Source organism: Cyclopterus lumpus, chromosome 22, assembly GCF_009769545.1.
Source record: "Cyclopterus lumpus isolate fCycLum1 chromosome 22, fCycLum1.pri, whole genome shotgun sequence".
Taxonomy (NCBI): Eukaryota; Metazoa; Chordata; class Actinopteri; order Perciformes; family Cyclopteridae; genus Cyclopterus; species Cyclopterus lumpus.
Genome location: NC_046987.1, coordinates 2,501,592 through 2,523,183, shown reverse-complemented (window position 1 = coordinate 2,523,183; position 21,592 = coordinate 2,501,592). Strand labels below are relative to the sequence as shown.

General features: G+C 40.4%; 1 protein-coding gene and 1 long non-coding RNA gene across 2 annotated transcripts in view; both read left to right on the top strand.

Moving 5' to 3' along the window:
* clmn (calmin) overlaps positions 1 to 17,566 on the top strand; it is a 50,203-nt gene extending 32,637 nt beyond the window's left edge. Inside the window, exons 6-13 of the mRNA XM_034563051.1 lie at positions 2,805 to 3,001; positions 3,114 to 3,307; positions 3,931 to 4,013; positions 4,346 to 6,415; positions 7,753 to 7,931; positions 15,089 to 15,179; positions 15,273 to 15,334; positions 15,897 to 17,566. Coding sequence (XP_034418942.1) covers positions 2,805 to 3,001; positions 3,114 to 3,307; positions 3,931 to 4,013; positions 4,346 to 6,415; positions 7,753 to 7,931; positions 15,089 to 15,179; positions 15,273 to 15,334; positions 15,897 to 16,020 — 3,000 coding nt within the window. The 3' untranslated portion in view covers positions 16,021 to 17,566. The remainder of the gene's footprint in view (positions 1 to 2,804; positions 3,002 to 3,113; positions 3,308 to 3,930; positions 4,014 to 4,345; positions 6,416 to 7,752; positions 7,932 to 15,088; positions 15,180 to 15,272; positions 15,335 to 15,896) is intronic.
* Positions 1 to 21,592, top strand: part of LOC117751297 — an 830,737-nt gene that overhangs the window by 156,946 nt on the left and 652,199 nt on the right. The window lies entirely within an intron of this gene.

Here is a 21,592-nt window from a genome sequence, read left to right as displayed (position 1 = left end):
CATTCCTCACTCAGAGTCCTCGGCTCTCATCCACTTGCTAGAGCTCAACTGACTACTTTGAAGGCCTTGAAGGTTTGGTCTGTGGTCTGTTCAGAAGAACTGATGTGTAACATTACCACGGTGTCCCGATGAAATGAAATCATCCCAGTTAGAACTAACCTACACTTAATACTACTATATGCCTTGCCTTTATCAGTAATCACCAAAATTCAGCAGCTCCCTAAATGAAACCTCTGCTCTGCAATTTACTCTCTGCGTCAAAAGTGGTGGCTTGTTTTGACCAATAACAGCAAAGGATGAGACCATGTTGCAGAGATGCTCAAGTCATTGTTCAAGTCTCAAGTCAAATACTTGAGACTTGAACAATGACTCTGACTCAGTATTCAAGTCAAGTCTTTGACCCAGTATTCAAGTAAAGTCTCAAGTCTCTGACTCAGTATTCAAGTAAAGTCTCAAGTCTCTGACCCAGTATTCAAGTAAAGTCTCAGGTCTCTGACCCAGTATTCAATTAAAGTCTCAAGTCTCTGACTCAGTATTCAAGTAAAGTCTCAAGTCTCTGACCCAGTATTCAAGTAAAGTCTCAAGTCTCTGACCCAGTATTCAAGTAAAGTCTCAAGTCTCTGACCCAGTATTCAAGTAAAGTCTCAAGTCTTTGACCCAGTATTCAAGTAAAGTCTCAGGTCTCTGACCCAGTATTCAAGTAAAGTCTCAGGTCTCTGACCCAGTATTCAAGTAAAGTCTCAAGTCTCTGACACAGTATTCAAGTAAAGTCTCAGGTCTCTGACCCAGTATTCAATTAAAGTCTCAAGTCTCTGACTCAGTATTCAAGTCAAGTCTCAAGTCTCTGACCCAGTATTCAAGTAAAGTCTCAAGTCTCTGACACAGTATTCAAGTAAAGTCTCAGGTCTCTGACCCAGTATTCAATTAAAGTCTCAAGTCTCTGACTCAGTATTCAAGTCAAGTCTCAAGTCTCTGACCCAGTATTCAAGTAAAGTCTCAAGTCTCTGACTCAGTATTCAAGTAAAGTCTCAAGTCTTTGACCCAGTATTTAAGTAAAGTCTCAGGTCTCTGACCCAGTATTCAAGTAAAGTCTCAAGTCTCTGACCCAGTATTCAAGTAAAGTCTCAAGTCTTTGACCCAGTATTCAAGTAAAGTCTCAGGTCTCTGACCCAGTATTCAAGTAAAGTCTCAAGTCTTTGACCCAGTATTCAAGTAAAGTCTCAGGTCTCTGACCCAGTATTCAATTAAAGTCTCAAGTCTCTGACTCAGTATTCAAGTCAAGTCTCAAGTCTCTGACCCAGTATTCAAGTAAAGTCTCAAGTCTCTGACTCAGTATTCAAGTAAAGTCTCAAGTCTTTGACCCAGTATTTAAGTAAAGTCTCAGGTCTCTGACCCAGTATTCAAGTAAAGTCTCAAGTCTCTGACCCAGTATTCAAGTAAAGTCTCAAGTCTCTGACCCAGTATTCAAGTAAAGTCTCAAGTCTTTGACCCAGTATTCAAGTAAAGTCTCAGGTCTCTGACCCAGTATTCAATTAAAGTCTCAAGTCTCTGACTCAGTATTCAAGTAAAGTCTCAAGTCTCTGACCCAGTATTCAAGTAAAGTCTCAAGTCTCTGACCCAGTATTCAAGTAAAGTCTCAGGTCTCTGACTCAGTATTCAAGTAAAGTCTCAAGTCTTTGACCCAGTATTCAAGTAAAGTCTCAAGTCTCTGACTCAGTATTCAAGTCAAGTCTCAATTCTTTGACTCAGTATTCAACGATTTAAAAAAATGGTCAATGGCTGAGACGGTGTCAACCTGCCATTTAGCCCTCTGAATTGTTCAAGCTCCTAAACATTGGTCTCATGACGCTACCAATTTCAATTGTATTACACCCTCTTTCTTATGTCTGCTGCAAATCATTTGGGAGAACGCCTTCTTGAATGTAAGGATTGACCCATGTCCACACTGTGGTCTGATGCAGTCATGTGACTTCTCAAACGGCTCTGGCATCTGTTCAGGTTTCTGGTCACGTTGAGGTACCTGTCCAACACTGTTGCTTAACTGTTCTGTTTTGCTGTGCAATAAATAGAGAATTATCACAGGGAGTGGAGGGATGTTCTTTAGTGCTATGATATTGCATATTACAATAAAAGTGGTCTTGTTTCCCTTAAACCACCTGAAAAGTGGTTTAAGTGTAAAGATATAAATATCTTGCATGATAACACGGCCAAGACATCACGCACTTTTGGCCAACTGGTTTTTGATACATGTCTGTTATGCAGGCTTTCAGTTATGAACTTGTATTCTTGAAGTCTGACATCACCACGGTTATTTTCTCTGACTTTCGAAAGCTGCTTTTGAAAACATTACGTGACTGTTTTCACAGACTAACCGTGAGACATAAACTGATCTAGAATTCCATCTCCAAGGTCTATCAACTGATTCAGCACTGAGCTGATCTTCTGAGTGTTGTGAGGGCTTTGATTCTCACGTCTTGTCCTCTGTTGAACTGATTACATTGTGTATCATTGTTTTTATGGTAACCACGGTGTAATAAATCCTGTTATTGACTGGGACATGTACCTGTTTGTTGTCTTTTCAAAGACTCTTGAATCAGAACAGATTCTATGTTATACCTGGGATAGTTTCTGACACTGGACCCCACACTTCAGTAGGGAACTATGTACGGCACTTCATCAGCATAAAGCATTTGGCTAAACAATCTCCCGAGGAAACATGGCTGAAGTCGATCCTCCACGGCTGAATCGACAGATAAAACTGTTGACTAAAGGGGGAAATAATCCAACTCACTGTCTCCCCCCAGATTAAGGAGCTCACTGGGAACATCAGGAGCCAGTTCCCCTCCTCCTCCAGCCTGTCATCCATCCCCACCAGCTCTGACTCCGACACATCCCACTGCACCACGCCGTCAGACGAGAGACAGTCCGCGTCCACGGCCATGCGAGAACACAGCAAGGCCATCAAGAAACTGCTCCAGTGGGTGCAGAAGCGAACACGCAAGTGAGTGTAATATTTCAAGAAAGATTGGTCAATACAATCCTAGAAGTCTGAAGCAATGTTTTGTGTGGTGGTCTCTGGACTGACCCTCACCACTTGACATGTCCCATCATAGGTATAGTGTGGCAGTGCGCGACTTTGGGAAGAGCTGGACAAGTGGTCTGGCCTTCCTGGCTGTCATTAAGTCCATTGACCCCAGCCTGGTGGACATGAGGAAGGCACTGCTGAGGACCGCCAAGGAGAACCTGGAGGACGGCTTCAGGATAGCCCACTACAGCCTGGGTATCCCACGCTTACTGGAGCCTGAGGGTAACAAGAAAATGACTATTTTGCGACTTGCGAGTCAATATATCGCGATACTATAAGCAATGTAATATATTGAGATTATTTATTTTTGTCACCAAGACAAATAACCCATTTGACGCACCTTACGAAATCTGAGTTACAACAAATTTAATTAAGTAACTTTTTTTCTACATCTGCAATCATCCCATTCCCTGTAACATCCAACACCGTAGCACTACCGTTTGTACATTCTGAGCCACTGTGTCACCAATATTTGTATCTAAACTATATACAATAATTCTTTTTTCAATTTAACTTTAGAAATCGGTTATATTTTCTGACTGGTATTTGCTTATCACGTGTGAGCAACACTGCCACACTTCCTGACAATACGAAGCCCCGTTCGCACTATGTAACATCGCTAGCTTCATTGATCTAATTACATAATGGCCATTATGGATAGAACTGCAGAGTGATGCTGAGATAACACATCCTGCAGCCCTGTTCAGACTTGTCTATGTAAAATTGCCGGCACTGTTATGTTATAAAGTGTGTCATAACTTGTGCGAGGAAGCTTCAATAATATGGGGGTCTTCATGTAAAATGCCTCTGTGGTAATTGTAAATTGTTTATCTTCCCATGCTCAGATGTGACTATCAATGCACCAGATGAGCAATCCATCATGACGTATGTGTCACAGTTCCTGGCGCACTTTCCTGGCATAGAGGAAGTAAGAATCCTTTCTTATGGTCTTTATACACCGGGGTTTTTTTTCTTCTTCTTTTTTCTATCTGTGATTAAATGGCAATATATTTTCTCGAACTGTTGTTTTTTTCATGAATACTTTTACACAGAATGCTATTATAATACTCTAATAATATTACGCATCAAAAGATTGATGTGCTTTATTTTTGAATAAAGTTGAGTATTTTTGCATTTCCATGTTGCTTAATCGTCACGCCCCTGTGTGTAAAGGCTTTTACAGAGCATGGATGATATCAGTCTGACATCAGATTTTGACAAAACCAATCTCTGATGCTAACTTGTGTGTTTCTCTCTCAGCCGGAGGAGCCCGTCCAGCTGATCGAACGAAGTGTCTCCATGGGCCGACTCAACCGCGACAGTGACTCCAACCACATGAGGAATAACGTCCACCGAAGCAGAGTGAAGGAGAGGTCCTACATGTTCCAGAGGGTCTGTACCCAACCACCACCCAAAATCTTAATTTCCTCTGTGTCAGAGGACCGCAGCGCCATGTCACCCCCCTTCAGGCCGGCTGCAGCTCGCTCGTGGTCCAGTGAAGACATCTTAGCAGATCCCCCCCATGTGGAAGACATCTCCAGCAGTGTGGTCGAAGAGCCCAAGGAATCTGCCAGTGAGGACCTAACCAACTCAACCTCTGACTCCCCACAATTGTCTTGCATTCACTCGTCCACAGGCTCATCAGTGCCTGAGTCTGTAACCACTGAGTCAGTAATTGGGGACTCTGCAATCAGCTCTCCGGACTCCTGGGTGGAGAGCGAGTTTGGGGTGATGCCAGAGAGGTTTTGTGAAAGCCGAAGTGACAGTTCTTTGTGTGACAGTGGAACAGCCTGGGATGTGTATCGTGCCACCCCTGTGGAGGTTACGACTCTTGATGAAGGATGTGTCCTATCCATGGAGGATAGAGCCTCTGATGAGCAGTCGATTACTGAGTCATATATCGATGAAGGGATTTGCTCACTGAGTTCATTGGAGAGCACCCAGGAGAAAATTCAAGGGCATTTTGAGAAAAATCAACCAGAAGTAATGAAAGAGAAGGAGGCGAACCTAGAGAAGTACAACCAGGACATGGCGCTAGAACAGGTACCTTATCATAGCAAGGTAGTAGAGTCTCAACAGACGGATACAAGTCCGAGCAAAGAGCAAGCACCTTCTTTGGGACTGTGCAATGCAGAGGAACTGACCAACTCGGGTGTGGAAAATCTGCATGAAATTGATCAATCCAACCAGTTGCAACTCAAGCAAACCAGTGTTGAAGAGAGCACTGTGGACTTCATTGGGGGTGCAGGGGAACATGAAGGACAAATTGCTGGTCAAACTGAAAGTCAGAATGAGGGAGACAATGTTGTAGAAACACAAAATAAAGTAAGTGTAGGAGTTCTCAGAGACGACCTTGATGCTCAAGAAAGCTTTAGCTCAGAGACTGTAGCAAACACACGTCCAACCAATCAAGAAAGAGCTTCAGGAGCAAGTCTGGACCCGTGCATAAACGTTCCTCTGATCTCTATTTCAAGTGAGCCAGATGAACAGGACGAAGAGGGAATATGTGACCCAGAAAGACGAGATGATGCTGGCCACGAGGAGGAACATCAGCCAGAGGGAACTGACACAGATGTCGACTGCCCTCAAAATCCACATGAATTGAGCTGCGACTCCAATGACAAAGTGGAGATTCCATCCTGTCTGGTATCAGAAAATGATAAAACAACAGCTTCAGAACAAATGAGGGACATTGAAAGCCGACATTTGGATGAACATGGCACCAGCAGGTCATTGAACTCAGACATAGGCGAGCCAGACACAAGAGATAATATGGCAATAAGTGACGCCGAACAGGAACGTGCCAGTCCCCTCTACAACTCTCAGACAGGAAACACTGAGAAGGACTTGACTTCTCAGACTTCTTCTCCAAATACTACATCTCAACCTGTGAATACTGAGCAGGAAATAGATTCAACTGATCAATCAGATGGGCACAAGGACACCTCCACTGACAATGACACAGCTACCACACAGCAGAACACATTGGATCCAGTCAACTCAAAATCAAATGGCACAACAGGGATTTGGTCCAATGAACCAGGTCATGTGTCCAGAGACGCGGATTTGTTTTCTACAGACTTTGATCAATGTCCTCCCACAGAGGAGGTAGTTGGTGACCCTATCGAACCCATGGATCTGTTCTACCCTGACAAAGAGGAGCACATGTTCGGAGAGCCACCTGATACTGAAATGCAGAGCTGGCCTTCAGTTTTGAGTGTATCTGCTCTCCAGCCAGCGCCTGCTTCAGAGACTCAAACTGACCAGACCTTCAGCCTGCAGGGTGCAGACTTCAGGAATGGAGTGGATTCGATACAAGAGAATGACGAGGTAAATGTGGGTTTATTCTGCACAATCAGACCATTTCAGTCTCAAATGAGCTTGCGCTTTTGAACAATTCTAAGTATTTAAGTTTAGTTCTTGGGCATGTCTAGATAGGTTTGTATTGGTTGGACAATCCACCACTTTGGTTCACTTTGGTCCAGATTGAAATAGCTTCATGCAGATGTTCTGTTTTCACCATTAAGTTGACACTTTTTCTTTTGAGTCAATGTCTCAACAACAGAAATGTATGTTCCCCAACGAATGAATTGTACAAACTTTGCTGGTCTGTCATTTTATCTAAAATGTAAATTTGTTCAATACTGTGTTTTATGACCAGATAATCCAAACCCTAAATAGATCGATTAACATGCACAAAACCTGTACTTCTTCACATTTAAAAAGCTGGAACTCGATACATTTCTTTCTCAAAGTCTTGTTCTGGGCAGCTTTGCTATGTTTCTTTCATTCAGTGTAAACTGAGTGTTATCTGAGAATGCCAGTCTGTGTGTCTCATGTCCAACTCTCCAAACAGGAACATAAAGCAATGTGACATGTCACACTTCCCCAATATCTCACATAATGACCAGATGACCTGCTGACATTCATCAAGCAGTCTGATGCTCTGATGCTCTTTGAAAGTGTGTCACTGTGATGTACTCACACTAATGTTCACTGCTATTTTTTATTATTTATTGGATACAGCTGAATATTCAGAGTTAAACCCACAGTGAATACTGCTTGAAAACGTTAACTACCAGCTATAAGCACTTATGAGATATTATTGCAATTCACAGAAACGGGTAAAATGATCTAAACTCCAGTTTGAGCCACTCCATTGTTTTTTGTGTGCCTATTTTATTAGATTATCGTTCCATCATGTTAACAAGTTCAGGTTCCGTTGTTAATGATGTCACACTGTGATAGCTTGTGGCAGAAATGTAACTGAGTGGATGTAGGTTTTGATATGCGGCGATGATGAGCATTAGTATTGAATTATTGCCAGAGAAAAGGTCCACCAAAACATTAGGATTCATCTTCTGGGGACTATAAGTATCCACATTAAATGTCATAAGCATCCTGAAATGGGTTTTAGAGATACATTGATTCTGTTTACATGCAGACTAATATTCCACTATTATTAACAAGTATATGCACGGCTGTATGTATACATTTTCATCAGCCATCTATACAATTTAGTAGGATTATAGTCTTTTTCAGAATAAGGAGTATTTTATTCATGTACAAATTGTTGTTGACTTCTGGCAATTTGACCAGCAGTTGTTGAATTGTCCTTCACTCCGCTGCTAAAAGCCTGGCCTCTCATCCTGTCTGACTCTTATTAGGTGATCACCAAGACCAAGCAGGAGACTGACGGAGCATCTAGGTCCCAGGAGCTCTGTCTGCTGCCCGGGGAGAAGACAGGAGGACTCTGGGGTGGTGATGCTCCAGCAGACGGCAGTGATGTCAGTGAGGCCGAGCAGCAAAGCCCGGGCTCTGCCAGGGAAAACACAGGGCCTGTGAGGTAGGCGTTCTATTCTTAGTCAGCTTCCTGGTACACTGAGGAACCCAGTGGCCCTGGGGGAAACCAGTGTTATGGCAATGGTCTGACCTGGTCTCTCTCGCTCTCCCTCACTCTTTGCTCCGATATTTCCTTAAATGTACTGAACAAAGTTATCTATGTGGGCTGGTGATGGGAGTGAAGACAGGCCTTATGAGGGTTGAGAGGCTGTGGACTGAAGAAAGGGGAAGACCTTAGTGTGAATAAATGGATGAAAACAACTTGTTAACCAACACACACGGGATTCAGAGGAAATGAGGCCGATGTGGGAAACAAAAGTATTGTTTTCTTACTTTGTTGTCATCAGTTAACTCATGTCATCGATAGGTCCATGAAAAGTATTCATCTTTGTTCTTACTTTCAAGGTGTAACAATGCAAGCTCTCAAAATAATAAAACATGAAAAGTGGAAAAGATGTACACATACATACAGTATAAATATACTGTACACAAGCCTATATTAACATACGCAGGCCCAGGGGGCCTAACAAATAATGAATATGAAAAGGGGTGAAACAACCACAAAGAGACACATAACGAATATGAAAAGGGGCAAAACAACCACAAAGAGACACATAACGAATATGAAAATAGCCAAAACAACCACAAAGAAACACATAACGAATATGAAAAGGGGCAAAACAACCACAAAGAGACACATAACGATATGAAAAGGGGCAAAACAACCACAAAGAAATACATAACGAATATAAAAAGGGTAAAAACAACCACAAAGAGACAATAACGATATGAGAAGGGGCAAAACAACCACAAAGAAACACATAAAGAATATGAAAAGGGGCAAAACAACCACAAAGAGACAAATAACGAATATGAAAAGGGGCAAATCAACCACAAAGAGACAAATAACGTATATGAAAAGGGGCAAAACAACCACAAAGAAATGCATAACGAATATGAAAAGGGGCAAAACAACCAGTAAGAGACACATAACGAATATGAAAAGGGGCGAAACAACCACAAAGAAATACATAACGAATATGAAAAGGGCCAAAACAACCACAAAGAGACAAATAACGATATGAGAAGGGGCAAAACAACCACAAAGAAACACATAAAGAATATGAAAAGGGGCAAAACAACCACAAAGAGACAAATAACGAATATGAAAAGGGGCAAATCAACCACAAAGAGACATATAACGTATATGAAAAGGGGCAAAACAACCACAAAGAAATGCATAACGAATATGAAAAGGGGCAAAACAACCAGTAAGAGACACATAACGAATATGAAAAGGGCCAAAACAACCACAAAGAAACACATAACGAATATGAAAAGGGGCAAAACAACCACAAAGAAACACATAACGAATATGAAAAGGGGCAAAACAACCACAAAGAAAGACATAACGAATATGAAAAGGGGCAAAACAACCACAAAGAGACAAATAACGAATATGAAAAGGGGCAAAACAACCACAAAGAGACAAATAACGAATATGAAAAGGGCCAAAACAACCACAAAGAAACACATAACGAATATGAAAAGGGGCAAAACAACCAGTAAGAGACACATAACGATATGAAAAGGGCCAAAACAACCACAAAGAAATACATAACGAATATGAAAAGGGCCAAAACAACCACAAAGAGACAAATAACGATATGAGAAGGGGCAAAACAACCACAAAGAAACACATAAAGAATATGAAAAGGGGCAAAACAACCACAAAGAGACAAATAACGAATATGAAAAGGGGCAAATCAACCACAAAGAGACAAATAACGTATATGAAAAGGGGCAAAACAACCACAAAGAAATGCATAACGAATATGAAAAGGGGCAAAACAACCAGTAAGAGACACATAACGAATATGAAAAGGGCCAAAACAACCACAAAGAAACACATAACGAATATGAAAAGGGGCAAAACAACCACAAAGAAACACATAACGAATATGAAAAGGGGCAAAACAACCACAAAGAAAGACATAACGAATATGAAAAGGGGCAAAACAACCACAAAGAGACAAATAACGAATATGAAAAGGGGCAAAACAACCACAAAGAGACAAATAACGAATATGAAAAGGGCCAAAACAACCACAAAGAAACACATAACGAATATGAAAAGGGGCAAAACAACCAGTAAGAGACACATAACGATATGAAAAGGGCCAAAACAACCACAAAGAGACACATAACGAATATGAAAAGGGGCAAAACAACCACAAAGAAACACATAACGAATATGAAAAGGGGCAAAACAACCAGTAAGAGACACATAACAATATGAAAAGGGCCAAAACAACCACAAAGAAACACATAACGAATATGAAAAGGGGCAAAACAACCACAAAGAGACAAATAACGAATATGAAAAGGGGCAAAACAACCACAGAGACAAATAACGAATATGAAAAGGGGCAAAACAACCACAAAGAGACACATAACGAATATGAAAAGGGGCAAAACAACCACAAAGAAATACATAACGAATATGAAAAGGGGCAAAACAACCACAAAGAGACAAATAACGAATATGAAAAGGGGCAAAACAACCACAAAGAGACACATAACGAATATGAAAAAGGCCAAAACAACCACAAAGAGACAAATAACGATATGAAAAGGGCCAAAACAACCACAAAGAGACACATAACGAATATGAAAAGGGGCAAAATAACCACAGAGACAAATAGCGAATATGAAAAGGGGCAAAACAACCACAAAGAGACAAATAATGAATATGAAAAGGGGCAAAACAACCACAAAGAGACACATAACGAATATGGAAATGGGCGAAACAACCACAAAGAGACAAATAACGAATATGAAAAGGGGCAAAACAACCACAAAGAAATGCATAACGAATATGAAAAGGGGCAAAACAACCAGTAAGAGACACATAACGAATATGAAAAGGGCCAAAACAACCACAAAGAAAGACATAACGAATATGAAAAGGGCCAAAACAACCACAAAGAAACACATAACGAATATGAAAAGGGGCAAAACAACCACAAAGAGACAAATAACGAATATGAAAAGGGGCAAAACAACCACAAAGAGACAAATAACGAATATGAAAAGGTGCAAAACAACCACAAAGAGACAAATAACGAATATGAAAAGGGCCAAAACAACCACAAAGAAACACATAACGATATGAAAAGGGCCAAAACAACCACAAAGAGACACATAACGAATATGAAAAGAGGGAAAAGAACCACAAAGAAACACATAACGATATGAAAAGGGCAAAAACAACCACAAAGAGACACATAACGAATATGAAAAGGGGCAAAACAACCACAAAGAGACACATAACGATATGAAAAGGGCCAAAACAACCACAAAGAGACACATAACGAATATGAAAAGGGGCAAAACAACCACAAAGAGACAAATAACGAATATGAAAAGGGGCAAAACAACCACAAAGAGACAAATAACGATATGAAAAGGGCCAAAACAACCACAAAGAGACACATAACGAATATGAAAAGGGGCAAAACAACCACAAAGAAACACATAACGAATATGAAAAGGGGCAAAACAACCACAAAGAAAGACATAACGAATATGAAAAGGGGCAAAACAACCACAAAGAGACAAATAACGAATATGAAAAGGGGCAAAACAACCACAAAGAGACAAATAACGAATATGAAAAGGGCCAAAACAACCACAAAGAAACACATAACGAATATGAAAAGGGGCAAAACAACCAGTAAGAGACACATAACGATATGAAAAGGGCCAAAACAACCACAAAGAGACACATAACGAATATGAAAAGGGGCAAAACAACCACAAAGAAACACATAACGAATATGAAAAGGGGCAAAACAACCAGTAAGAGACACATAACAATATGAAAAGGGCCAAAACAACCACAAAGAAACACATAACGAATATGAAAAGGGGCAAAACAACCACAAAGAGACAAATAACGAATATGAAAAGGGGCAAAACAACCACAAAGAGACAAATAACGAATATGAAAAGGGGCAAAACAACCACAAAGAGACACATAACGAATATGAAAAGGGGCAAAACAACCACAAAGAAATACATAACGAATATGAAAAGGGGCAAAACAACCACAAAGAGACAAATAACGAATATGAAAAGGGGCAAAACAACCACAAAGAGACACATAACGAATATGAAAAAGGCCAAAACAACCACAAAGAGACAAATAACGATATGAAAAGGGCCAAAACAACCACAAAGAGACACATAACGAATATGAAAAGGGGCAAAATAACCACAGAGACAAATAGCGAATATGAAAAGGGGCAAAACAACCACAAAGAGACAAATAATGAATATGAAAAGGGGCAAAACAACCACAAAGAGACACATAACGAATATGGAAATGGGCGAAACAACCACAAAGAGACAAATAACGAATATGAAAAGGGGCAAAACAACCACAAAGAAATGCATAACGAATATGAAAAGGGGCAAAACAACCAGTAAGAGACACATAACGAATATGAAAAGGGCCAAAACAACCACAAAGAAAGACATAACGAATATGAAAAGGGCCAAAACAACCACAAAGAAACACATAACGAATATGAAAAGGGGCAAAACAACCACAAAGAGACAAATAACGAATATGAAAAGGGGCAAAACAACCACAAAGAGACAAATAACGAATATGAAAAGGTGCAAAACAACCACAAAGAGACAAATAACGAATATGAAAAGGGCCAAAACAACCACAAAGAAACACATAACGATATGAAAAGGGCCAAAACAACCACAAAGAGACACATAACGAATATGAAAAGAGGGAAAAGAACCACAAAGAAACACATAACGATATGAAAAGGGCAAAAACAACCACAAAGAGACACATAACGAATATGAAAAGGGGCAAAACAACCACAAAGAGACACATAACGATATGAAAAGGGCCAAAACAACCACAAAGAGACACATAACGAATATGAAAAGGGGCAAAACAACCACAAAGAGACAAATAACGAATATGAAAAGGGGCAAAACAACCACAAAGAGACAAATAACGAATATGAAAAGGGGCAAAACAACCACAAAGAGACAAATAACGAATATGAAAAGGTGCAAAACAACCACAAAGAGACAAATAACGAATATGAAAAGGGGCAAAACAACCACAAAGAAACACATAACCATATGAAAAGGGCCAAAACAACCACAGAGACAAATAACGATATGAAAAGAGCCAAAACAACCACAAAGAGACAAATAACGAATATGAAAGGGCAAAACAACCACAAAGAAACACTTAACGATATGAAAAGGGCCAAAACAACCACAAAGAAACACATAACGATATGAAAAGGGCCAAAACAACCACAAAGAGACACATAACGAATATGAAAAGGGGCAAAACAACCACAAAGAGACAAATAACGAATATGAAAAGGGCCAAAACAACCACAAAGAGACAAATAACGATATGAAAAGGGGCAAAACAACCACAAAGAGACACATAACGAATATGAAAAGGGGCAAAACAACCACAAAGAGACAAATAACGAATATGAAAAGGGCCAAAACAAGCACAAAGAGACAAATAACGAATATGAAAAGGGGCAAAACAACCACAAAGAGACACATAACGATTATGAAAAGGGGCAAAACAACCACAAAGAGACAAATAACGACATGAAAAGGGCCAAAACAACCACAAAGAGACAAATAACGATATGAAAAGGGGCAAAACAACCACAAAGAAACACATAACGAATATGAAAAGGGGCAAAACAACCACAAAGAGACAAATAACGAATATGAAAAGGGCAAAACAACCACAAAGAAACACTTAACGATATGAAAAGGGCCAAAACAACCACAAAGAAACACATAACGATATGAAAAGGGCCAAAACAACCACAAAGAGACACATAACGAATATGAAAAGGGGCAAAACAACCACAAAGAGACAAATAACGAATATGAAAAGGGCCAAAACAACCACAAAGAGACAAATAACGATATGAAAAGGGGCAAAACAACCACAAAGAGACACATAACGAATATGAAAAGGGGCAAAACAACCACAAAGAGACAAATAACGAATATGAAAAGGGCCAAAACAAGCACAAAGAGACAAATAACGAATATGAAAAGGGGCAAAACAACCACAAAGAGACACATAACGATTATGAAAAGGGGCAAAACAACCACAAAGAGACAAATAACGACATGAAAAGGGCCAAAACAACCACAAAGAGACAAATAACGATATGAAAAGGGGCAAAACAACCACAAAGAAACACATAACGAATATGAAAAGGGGCAAAACAACCACAAAGAGACAAATAACGAATATGAAAAGGGCCAAAACAACCACAAAGAGACAAATAACTATATGAAAAGGGCCAAAACAACCACAAAGAGACACATAACGAATATGAAAAGAGGGAAAAGAACTACAAAGAGACAAATAACGAATATGAAAATGGGCGAAACAACCACAAGGAGACACAGAGCGAATACAAAGAGACACAAAATAAATACAAAAGGGACACTACAAACTATAAAATAATAACAAAAAGAGGCTGAACAACTGTGAGTCAGTGGTTAGCAGGTCTGTCTTTCAATCAGAGGATCGGCGGTTCAATCCTCGGCTAGCCCTAGTCGATGTGTCCATGAGCAAGGCACTTAACCCCAAATTGCTCCCCAGGATATGATTGTAAGTCTCTTTGGATACAAGTGTCAGCTAAATGAAATGTAATGGGGGCTCCTATGTAGGAGGTGGTGGGGGCCTGTCCCTTAATGTACTTATTAACATGCATATCTACATACTGTACATACCGGTCTTCATGACATTCATCCATTACCTACATGATTTAAATGTTTGTAGCATCATGTTTCAAAAGCCTCAGCATTGCTTTGCTGCTTTTAATTTGCTCCAGCAGCTCTTTTCATTTATCTTTGCTTTGACTTCAAAAGCAGGTAGTCAGTATTTGAAGTCAAATGTTTTTCTTTTGATCAAAAATGTCTGTTCTGTGGCCCCAAAGAAAAGTGGGTAAAGTCTGGTTTTGTTTTGGTTTCATACTCTTAATATTTGAAAGAGGTCCCAAATGCATCATAGCTTTGGCCGTGTATTTCCTCTCTTGTGGGGACCTAAACTAATGGATTCAGTCTTTTCAGGAGTGACAGTAACGGTCCCAGCAGACGGGATGAAAGCCAGATCCCTCCGGTTCTCCGCCACAGAAAGGGGGCTCGCGTCACGGACTCCTCGGTTGGTTTGACACTCCATTTCCTTTTGGATTGATGTTCTCTGAGATACTGAATACTGAGAGTGTTTCCCTTGTATTTATTTTACGACTCACAGGACAATCAGACAGCTGTGACTGCAGCGACCAGAGAAGCTGACAACGGGGACTGTGATATTTGGTGAGCACTTTGCCCTCCCTGTTTTAGCTTAGTTCAGGCCTTGCCACCAGACTAGTCATGTTCTCATGTTAGAGTATTAGTATTGGACAGACTGAACCCAACTGACTAACAGTTTAAAGCGGGATTTCTATATAACACATGGGGTACAGGAGACTCCTGCTGGAGATACTGGTAACCTATCTTAACTTAAGAACGGACAACTATATGCATCTGTACCTGAATGCACCGTAGCTTACAAGAGCTGGACAAGCCATATTATCAACGGTTCTCACTCGCTCACTATAATGGTCAAAAAAAGACTGGCGTTTAATTTGAGTTTTGATCAAATGCACATCAGCTTGAACACATGGTCTGGGAAATCTAAAGCATGAAAATCATGCATCATGCCCTTCGATCATTATGTTTAGGTGTGTATTTAGAATTTAACGCGCAGTCTATAAGCCCTCCTAATTAACATTAGCACGGTTCTAAATGCAATTAGGAAACATGTTCAGACTTAGAAGGTTTCTCTAATGGTCTCCCCCCGCCCCCCCCCTCCCCCCCCCCCCCCCCACCTGTGTAGGTGCAGTGAGAGCTGGGAGCTCTACGTGCTGCTGCTGCTCTGGCTGCTGCTCTACTGCTTCTGGCTGCTGCCACAGATGGACCTGAAGACACTGCCCGGCCTGCTGCTGAACCTCGACCCCTAAACACACACACACACACACACACACACACACACACACACACACACACACACACACACACACACACACACACACACACACACACACACACACACACACACACACACACACACACACACACACACACACACACACACACACACACACACACACACACACACACACACACACACACACCCACCCACCCACCTCAACTGCCACACCTCTTTCCTCTGCACTGACTGTACTCCAGACCAAGTGAAGGCATTTAAAGATGTGTATTTCAAACTACTAGAGCTTCGTTTTAGGTTTTTGCTTTTTAGCTTTCGATGTGTCGTGAAGTAAACTGTATGACAATTTATCAGGGCCACTGCTCGGGAAATATGAAGTCTTAGATTTGGAGGAATAACTCATCATTTGGGGGTCGGCTATAGCTCATGGGGATGAGTGGTCGTCCCGTAACCACAAGGTCCCCGGTTCCATCCCCGCTCTCCCCATAGTTCATGTTGAAGTGTCCTTGAGTAAGACCCTGGACCCCCAGTTGCTCCCCGGGCGCTTCACTGCAGCCCACTGCTCCTTAAAGATGGGTACAAGAGAAGAAATTACACACGGGGGTCAATAAAAGTAAATTTGTGACTAAAATTGTGATTTTACAAGATACAAATTCATAACATATGAACATAAAGTTGTACGATTTGCAGAAAAAAAGTTGTAAACTTACAGAAAAAAGTTGTAAACTTAAAAGGAAAAAGTCACATTAAAAGAAAAGAAAAATTGGATTATTACAATATTTTGAGAATTATTTTTGTATAATTCCATTTTTAACATTATTATCTTAGTTATAAGATCTCTAAATACCTGTAATATATAACCAGAACCAACAATCTTGTACCAGAATCTTGTAAAGTTGTGACTTTGTTCTCCAAATATTGACTATTTACTCACAAAGTTATGACTTCTCAAATGTTTACCTGAGTAAATCTGCTCACCGTGGCCCTGATATCCTGTTCTGAAGACACTATACAAGTTAGTTAGTGGTCCATTGCTGTGCAAAGCCGACAGAGCTGCCATTGTAAGACAGCGTGATTTGTAGATAGAGGTATATACTTATGGATTTATGGATGCACCGTTTGCCTATCTGAATAGTCATTTAAGACGATGTTAAAAGTGAGAGCACTGGAGATAGTGGCGCTGAAGCAGGAAACAGAATAGGAACATGTAAGATGCGGCCCGGCGGTTTGAGCTCACATGCCGGTACTGTTGGGAACATAACCGATGAAGGGGGATTTTGATCCGTTGCACTTTCTTTGAAAAAAAAAAGAATACAAACTGCCAAAGAAAGTACACAACTCACCACAAACCCAGTAATGGACGTCTGGTTTTTAACACGTAGGACGTCTAGTATAACTCTTGTACTAAAGCATCATCCTAGCGGCTTTATATTGTATAATAGTTGAGGCAGAATATGTATTTGTAATAATTTGTGTCTCATTATGGATTTTTAAAAGGTTTTATGACAAAGAAATGTTTTATGTGATTGAGCTATGCTTGTCCACGCCTGTCAATGAAAAGTAAACGCATTACAGTGAAATATCTTTCTCTTTACTGTATGTTATTTTTGAACATTGTCCTTAATGAAGGCGTCTGAAGGGTCCACTCTGGATAGACATACAGCCCCTCATTCCAGCTCGCTCCCCACTGGCTCCTCCAGAGAGCACCCTGCATCCTCATGAGTGTGTGTGGTGGACGTGGGTTGGACCTGTTATCCTTGTGTCCCAATTCCAGACCATTTACTGCAGCACCCAGAATTGTCCTAGTAAACTCATGTACCAGTTAATATACAAATAGTCCATTTACTGTCAGGAAAAGATGTCATTCAATCTTAGGAATACCATTAAGTACCTCAAAATGTTACATGTACAAGTACTTTTGTACACGTACATAAAGAACATTGAAATGGCTACAGAAGTTCACCACCAACGATGCTTTTTGAGTGCAAAATATAAGCGCTTTTGGAAATATTCATAGGAGGAACGCTAATGAAATGCATTCAATTCAATTCAGTTAATTTTTTTCTAGCCCAATATCACAAATTACAAACTCCCCTCAGAGGGCTTTACAATCTGTACACAATCGACATCCCTGACCTTTGACCTCACATCGGATCAGGAACAACTCCCAAATAATAGAAAAAAGTGAAGAACCCTTCAGGAGAGCAACAGAGGAGGATCCCTCTCCCCGGATGGACAGAAGCAATAGATGTCATGTGTACAGAATGAACAGCGTTACAGAGTTACAACACATTCAATGAATATGACAGAAATGTATGTTGCATTGAGATTAGCTAAAACTTACACAATATTAGCCAGTCGTCACTTCAACTAAGGGCTAGTTTAGTTCCTATCTGCAGTCAGAATGGTTACCTTCTAATTCCTATTGTAAGTTGCAGGTGTTATGTTCATGTTCAACAATAAAACCATCATTTGGATGGTGGCCTGTGTGATCCCAGTCATGTGCTCATTTTCAGGTTCATATGTGCATTTGGGGTTTCTACTAGAACATATTTACATGCATTAATCTTCAAAAACACTTTACTCTTCTCATACTGCCCGTATGAATAGACCTTTATTCATCTATATAAAAATGCTCTGTTTTAGCGCCTGTCTCTTTAAGAAAACACCCAGTCTGCTCTGATTGGCTTGCGAGACAAACATGGTGCACCTTTGAAAAGGTAGTACTCTAGCCGTGGGCGATGCATATTAAAATGAACCTGCCTTTGACATACGAGGGTGAGTCAATTCCGAATGTTTCCTGATGCCCACAAAAACCTGTCTGGGTTGTCTTGTTTCACAGTTTAGGTGTTAGTAGGCCCTCCAGATACCCACATGTACAAGTATAAGCACTGGAAAGGTTTGTCATTGTATGTCCACTTTGACGAAGACCCTCTGACCAGTGAAGGTTAGATAAGGGGTCCGATTTCATGGATGAAGTTCCCTTTGCTGTGTCCTTCCAGTGGAGAAAACACCATACAGCGCCATCGGGTTTGGACCCGTTTCACCGTAAATGCATCACAACTCATGGGGCCGGTGTCCCACCACATGAGGCTGGTGCCTTTTTAAAGCCCAGCCCTCCAGACAGCAACTGTAAGGTCACTGACTACTGTGGCAGGCCCTCTGACTCTGAGATAGGAAAGTGTGTGTGTGTGTGTGTGTGTGCGCGTGCGTGTGTGTGTGTGTGTGTGTGTGTGTGGCCTAGTAAGAGCATATTAGTTTTTGCATCATTCTAATTGTTGCCATAGCACCAGTCAAGTGCAATAAAAGACGTTTCAACCCCTTTGTCTCGTGTTGTGAGTGTTGAGACTTTTAGGGTACTGACAGATTCACAGATGTGTGAATAGTGTCAAGTTAGGCCATTTAAATGTAAGGCTTAACGTTGAAGGACATGCATGAAATAGAATGGTCAGTACCAGCTCCTGGCTTCGGTTCACAGTCAGAACTGATGCCGTTGTTTGCACTGTTTGCGCCGTAGATATGCTCTGAATATTTCACTTCCCTCTCAGCTCCACTGATCTCTTTGTTTGCCTGAAGAAAGCTCTCATCAGCCTGAGGGCCGTCTTCTTAAACACTGAGAATACTCTCAGAGAGTTCCTAACTTAGCGTCAACACTTGTAGCTCGGGGGTCCTCGATCAGGAGTGACACTTCCCTCAGTGAGGAGGTGTGGTTGACCCCGTTACTACGTATGACACGTTCTTGAAGTGGCCAACTACGAAACAAAACAATAAATGCAGCTTTAAAGTTTCACAGCAATATTAACAGATGTCAGTCAGCCAGATGTGTAAAAGAACTGGAATGAGCCGTCTTATTAAATGACCCATAATAAATAAACTATCATGGGTCAATATTTGGTTTAGTTTATTCAAACTTGGCGACTGTCTTTTTAATGGTCACTTTACATGACCTTTGCACCACATACATATTTTAGTTATTATAGCGAATTTAAAGTGCCAATTTTCTTTAGTTAAATCCAGTTTTGGGTAGTGTTTAATAGATCTGACACTTCTGCGTTGACCTCTCTGACCCCTGCAGGTTATGTTCTGTTGGTCCTGTCCTGCTCTAGTTCTGCGCTAACTGAACAGCGACGCCTGTGTGTGGTAATGCTGCCACCTAGAGGACATCATTAGGGCTGCAACAACGAATCGATCAAATCGATTAAAATCGATTATTAAAATAGTTGGCAACGAATTGAATTATCGATTCGTTGTGTCGCGCGATTATTATGCCACTCAATAAGACGCGGAGATGTTTGAGTATAACAACAAAACAAATTGAGTTGAGCGCGGAGCGGAGCAACAAAAAAAGCCGGTAGAGCAGAGACCATCGGAGAGACCCGTAACGTTGTGCGAGAACTAACTTATTTCCAGGACGGTCGCAGGACGGTCTTTCTGCAATTGGAACAGCAGCGAACTTGATGACGTCACCACGTCAGCTGTTCTTGCTCATGAGTTTACTCCAATTATTCACTGTAAATTATATATATATATATATATATAATTTATATATATATATATATATATATATATAATTTACAGTGAATAATTGGAGTAAACTCATGAGCAAGAACAGCTGACGTTATCGGCTGAATGTCGACAAACCGACCACAGATTTGATGCTTAAACTAATAACTTCTCGCCTGAAAACGTCCTAAAATTACATTCCGTGACTCAATACCAGTATTTAGAAAAAGTCAACTTTCAGTTGAGTATTTTGTCCTTCCCCATCGCTGGTGCGAAATGCATTGTGGGATATTGGCTGTCCAAAGTACGCACAAGTCTCCTCTGATGCATCCTTTGGAAACTGGGCGGATCAAGTCACATCCGGGCATTTTTACCGTGCTTTGCGAGAAGCGAACTTTTGAATTCGAACAGTGACTGATGACGTTTCACAAGTCCACAAGTACGGACAAGAACGCATATTGAGAAACGGCCGTTATGAACCCAAACACCAGGGCGTTAGATGTTCCGACGTTTATGGGATGTCCACAACAAGTATAAAGCATAACTAGTGGTTATTTATTCCGTGGTGAACGGTGGAAATAACTGTTTTTACGGAGACAAGACAAACCACGCCCCCTTTTAAGTGTGTCTTATTTATGTACAATTTATTTTTTCTTTTAAAAATTAGCAGGTGCGGCCTATAGATAGCTGCGCTCTATAGTCCTGAATTTACGGTACCTGTTACCTGTGCATTTTCTGGCACAGTTCTGTTGAATAAAGGGTTGGAAATTAATGCTTTTTTGTTTTATTATCCGATTCATCGATTAATCGAACAAATAATCGACAGATTAATCGATTATCAAAAATAATCGTTAGTTACAGCCCTAATATATATATATATATATATATATATATATATATATATATATATATATATATATATATATATATATATATATACATACATATATATATGGATATATACACATACATGTATATACATGCATACATACATACATATATATATACACATCTATATATATGTGTATATATGTATGTGTATATATATATATATATATATATATATATATATATATATATAT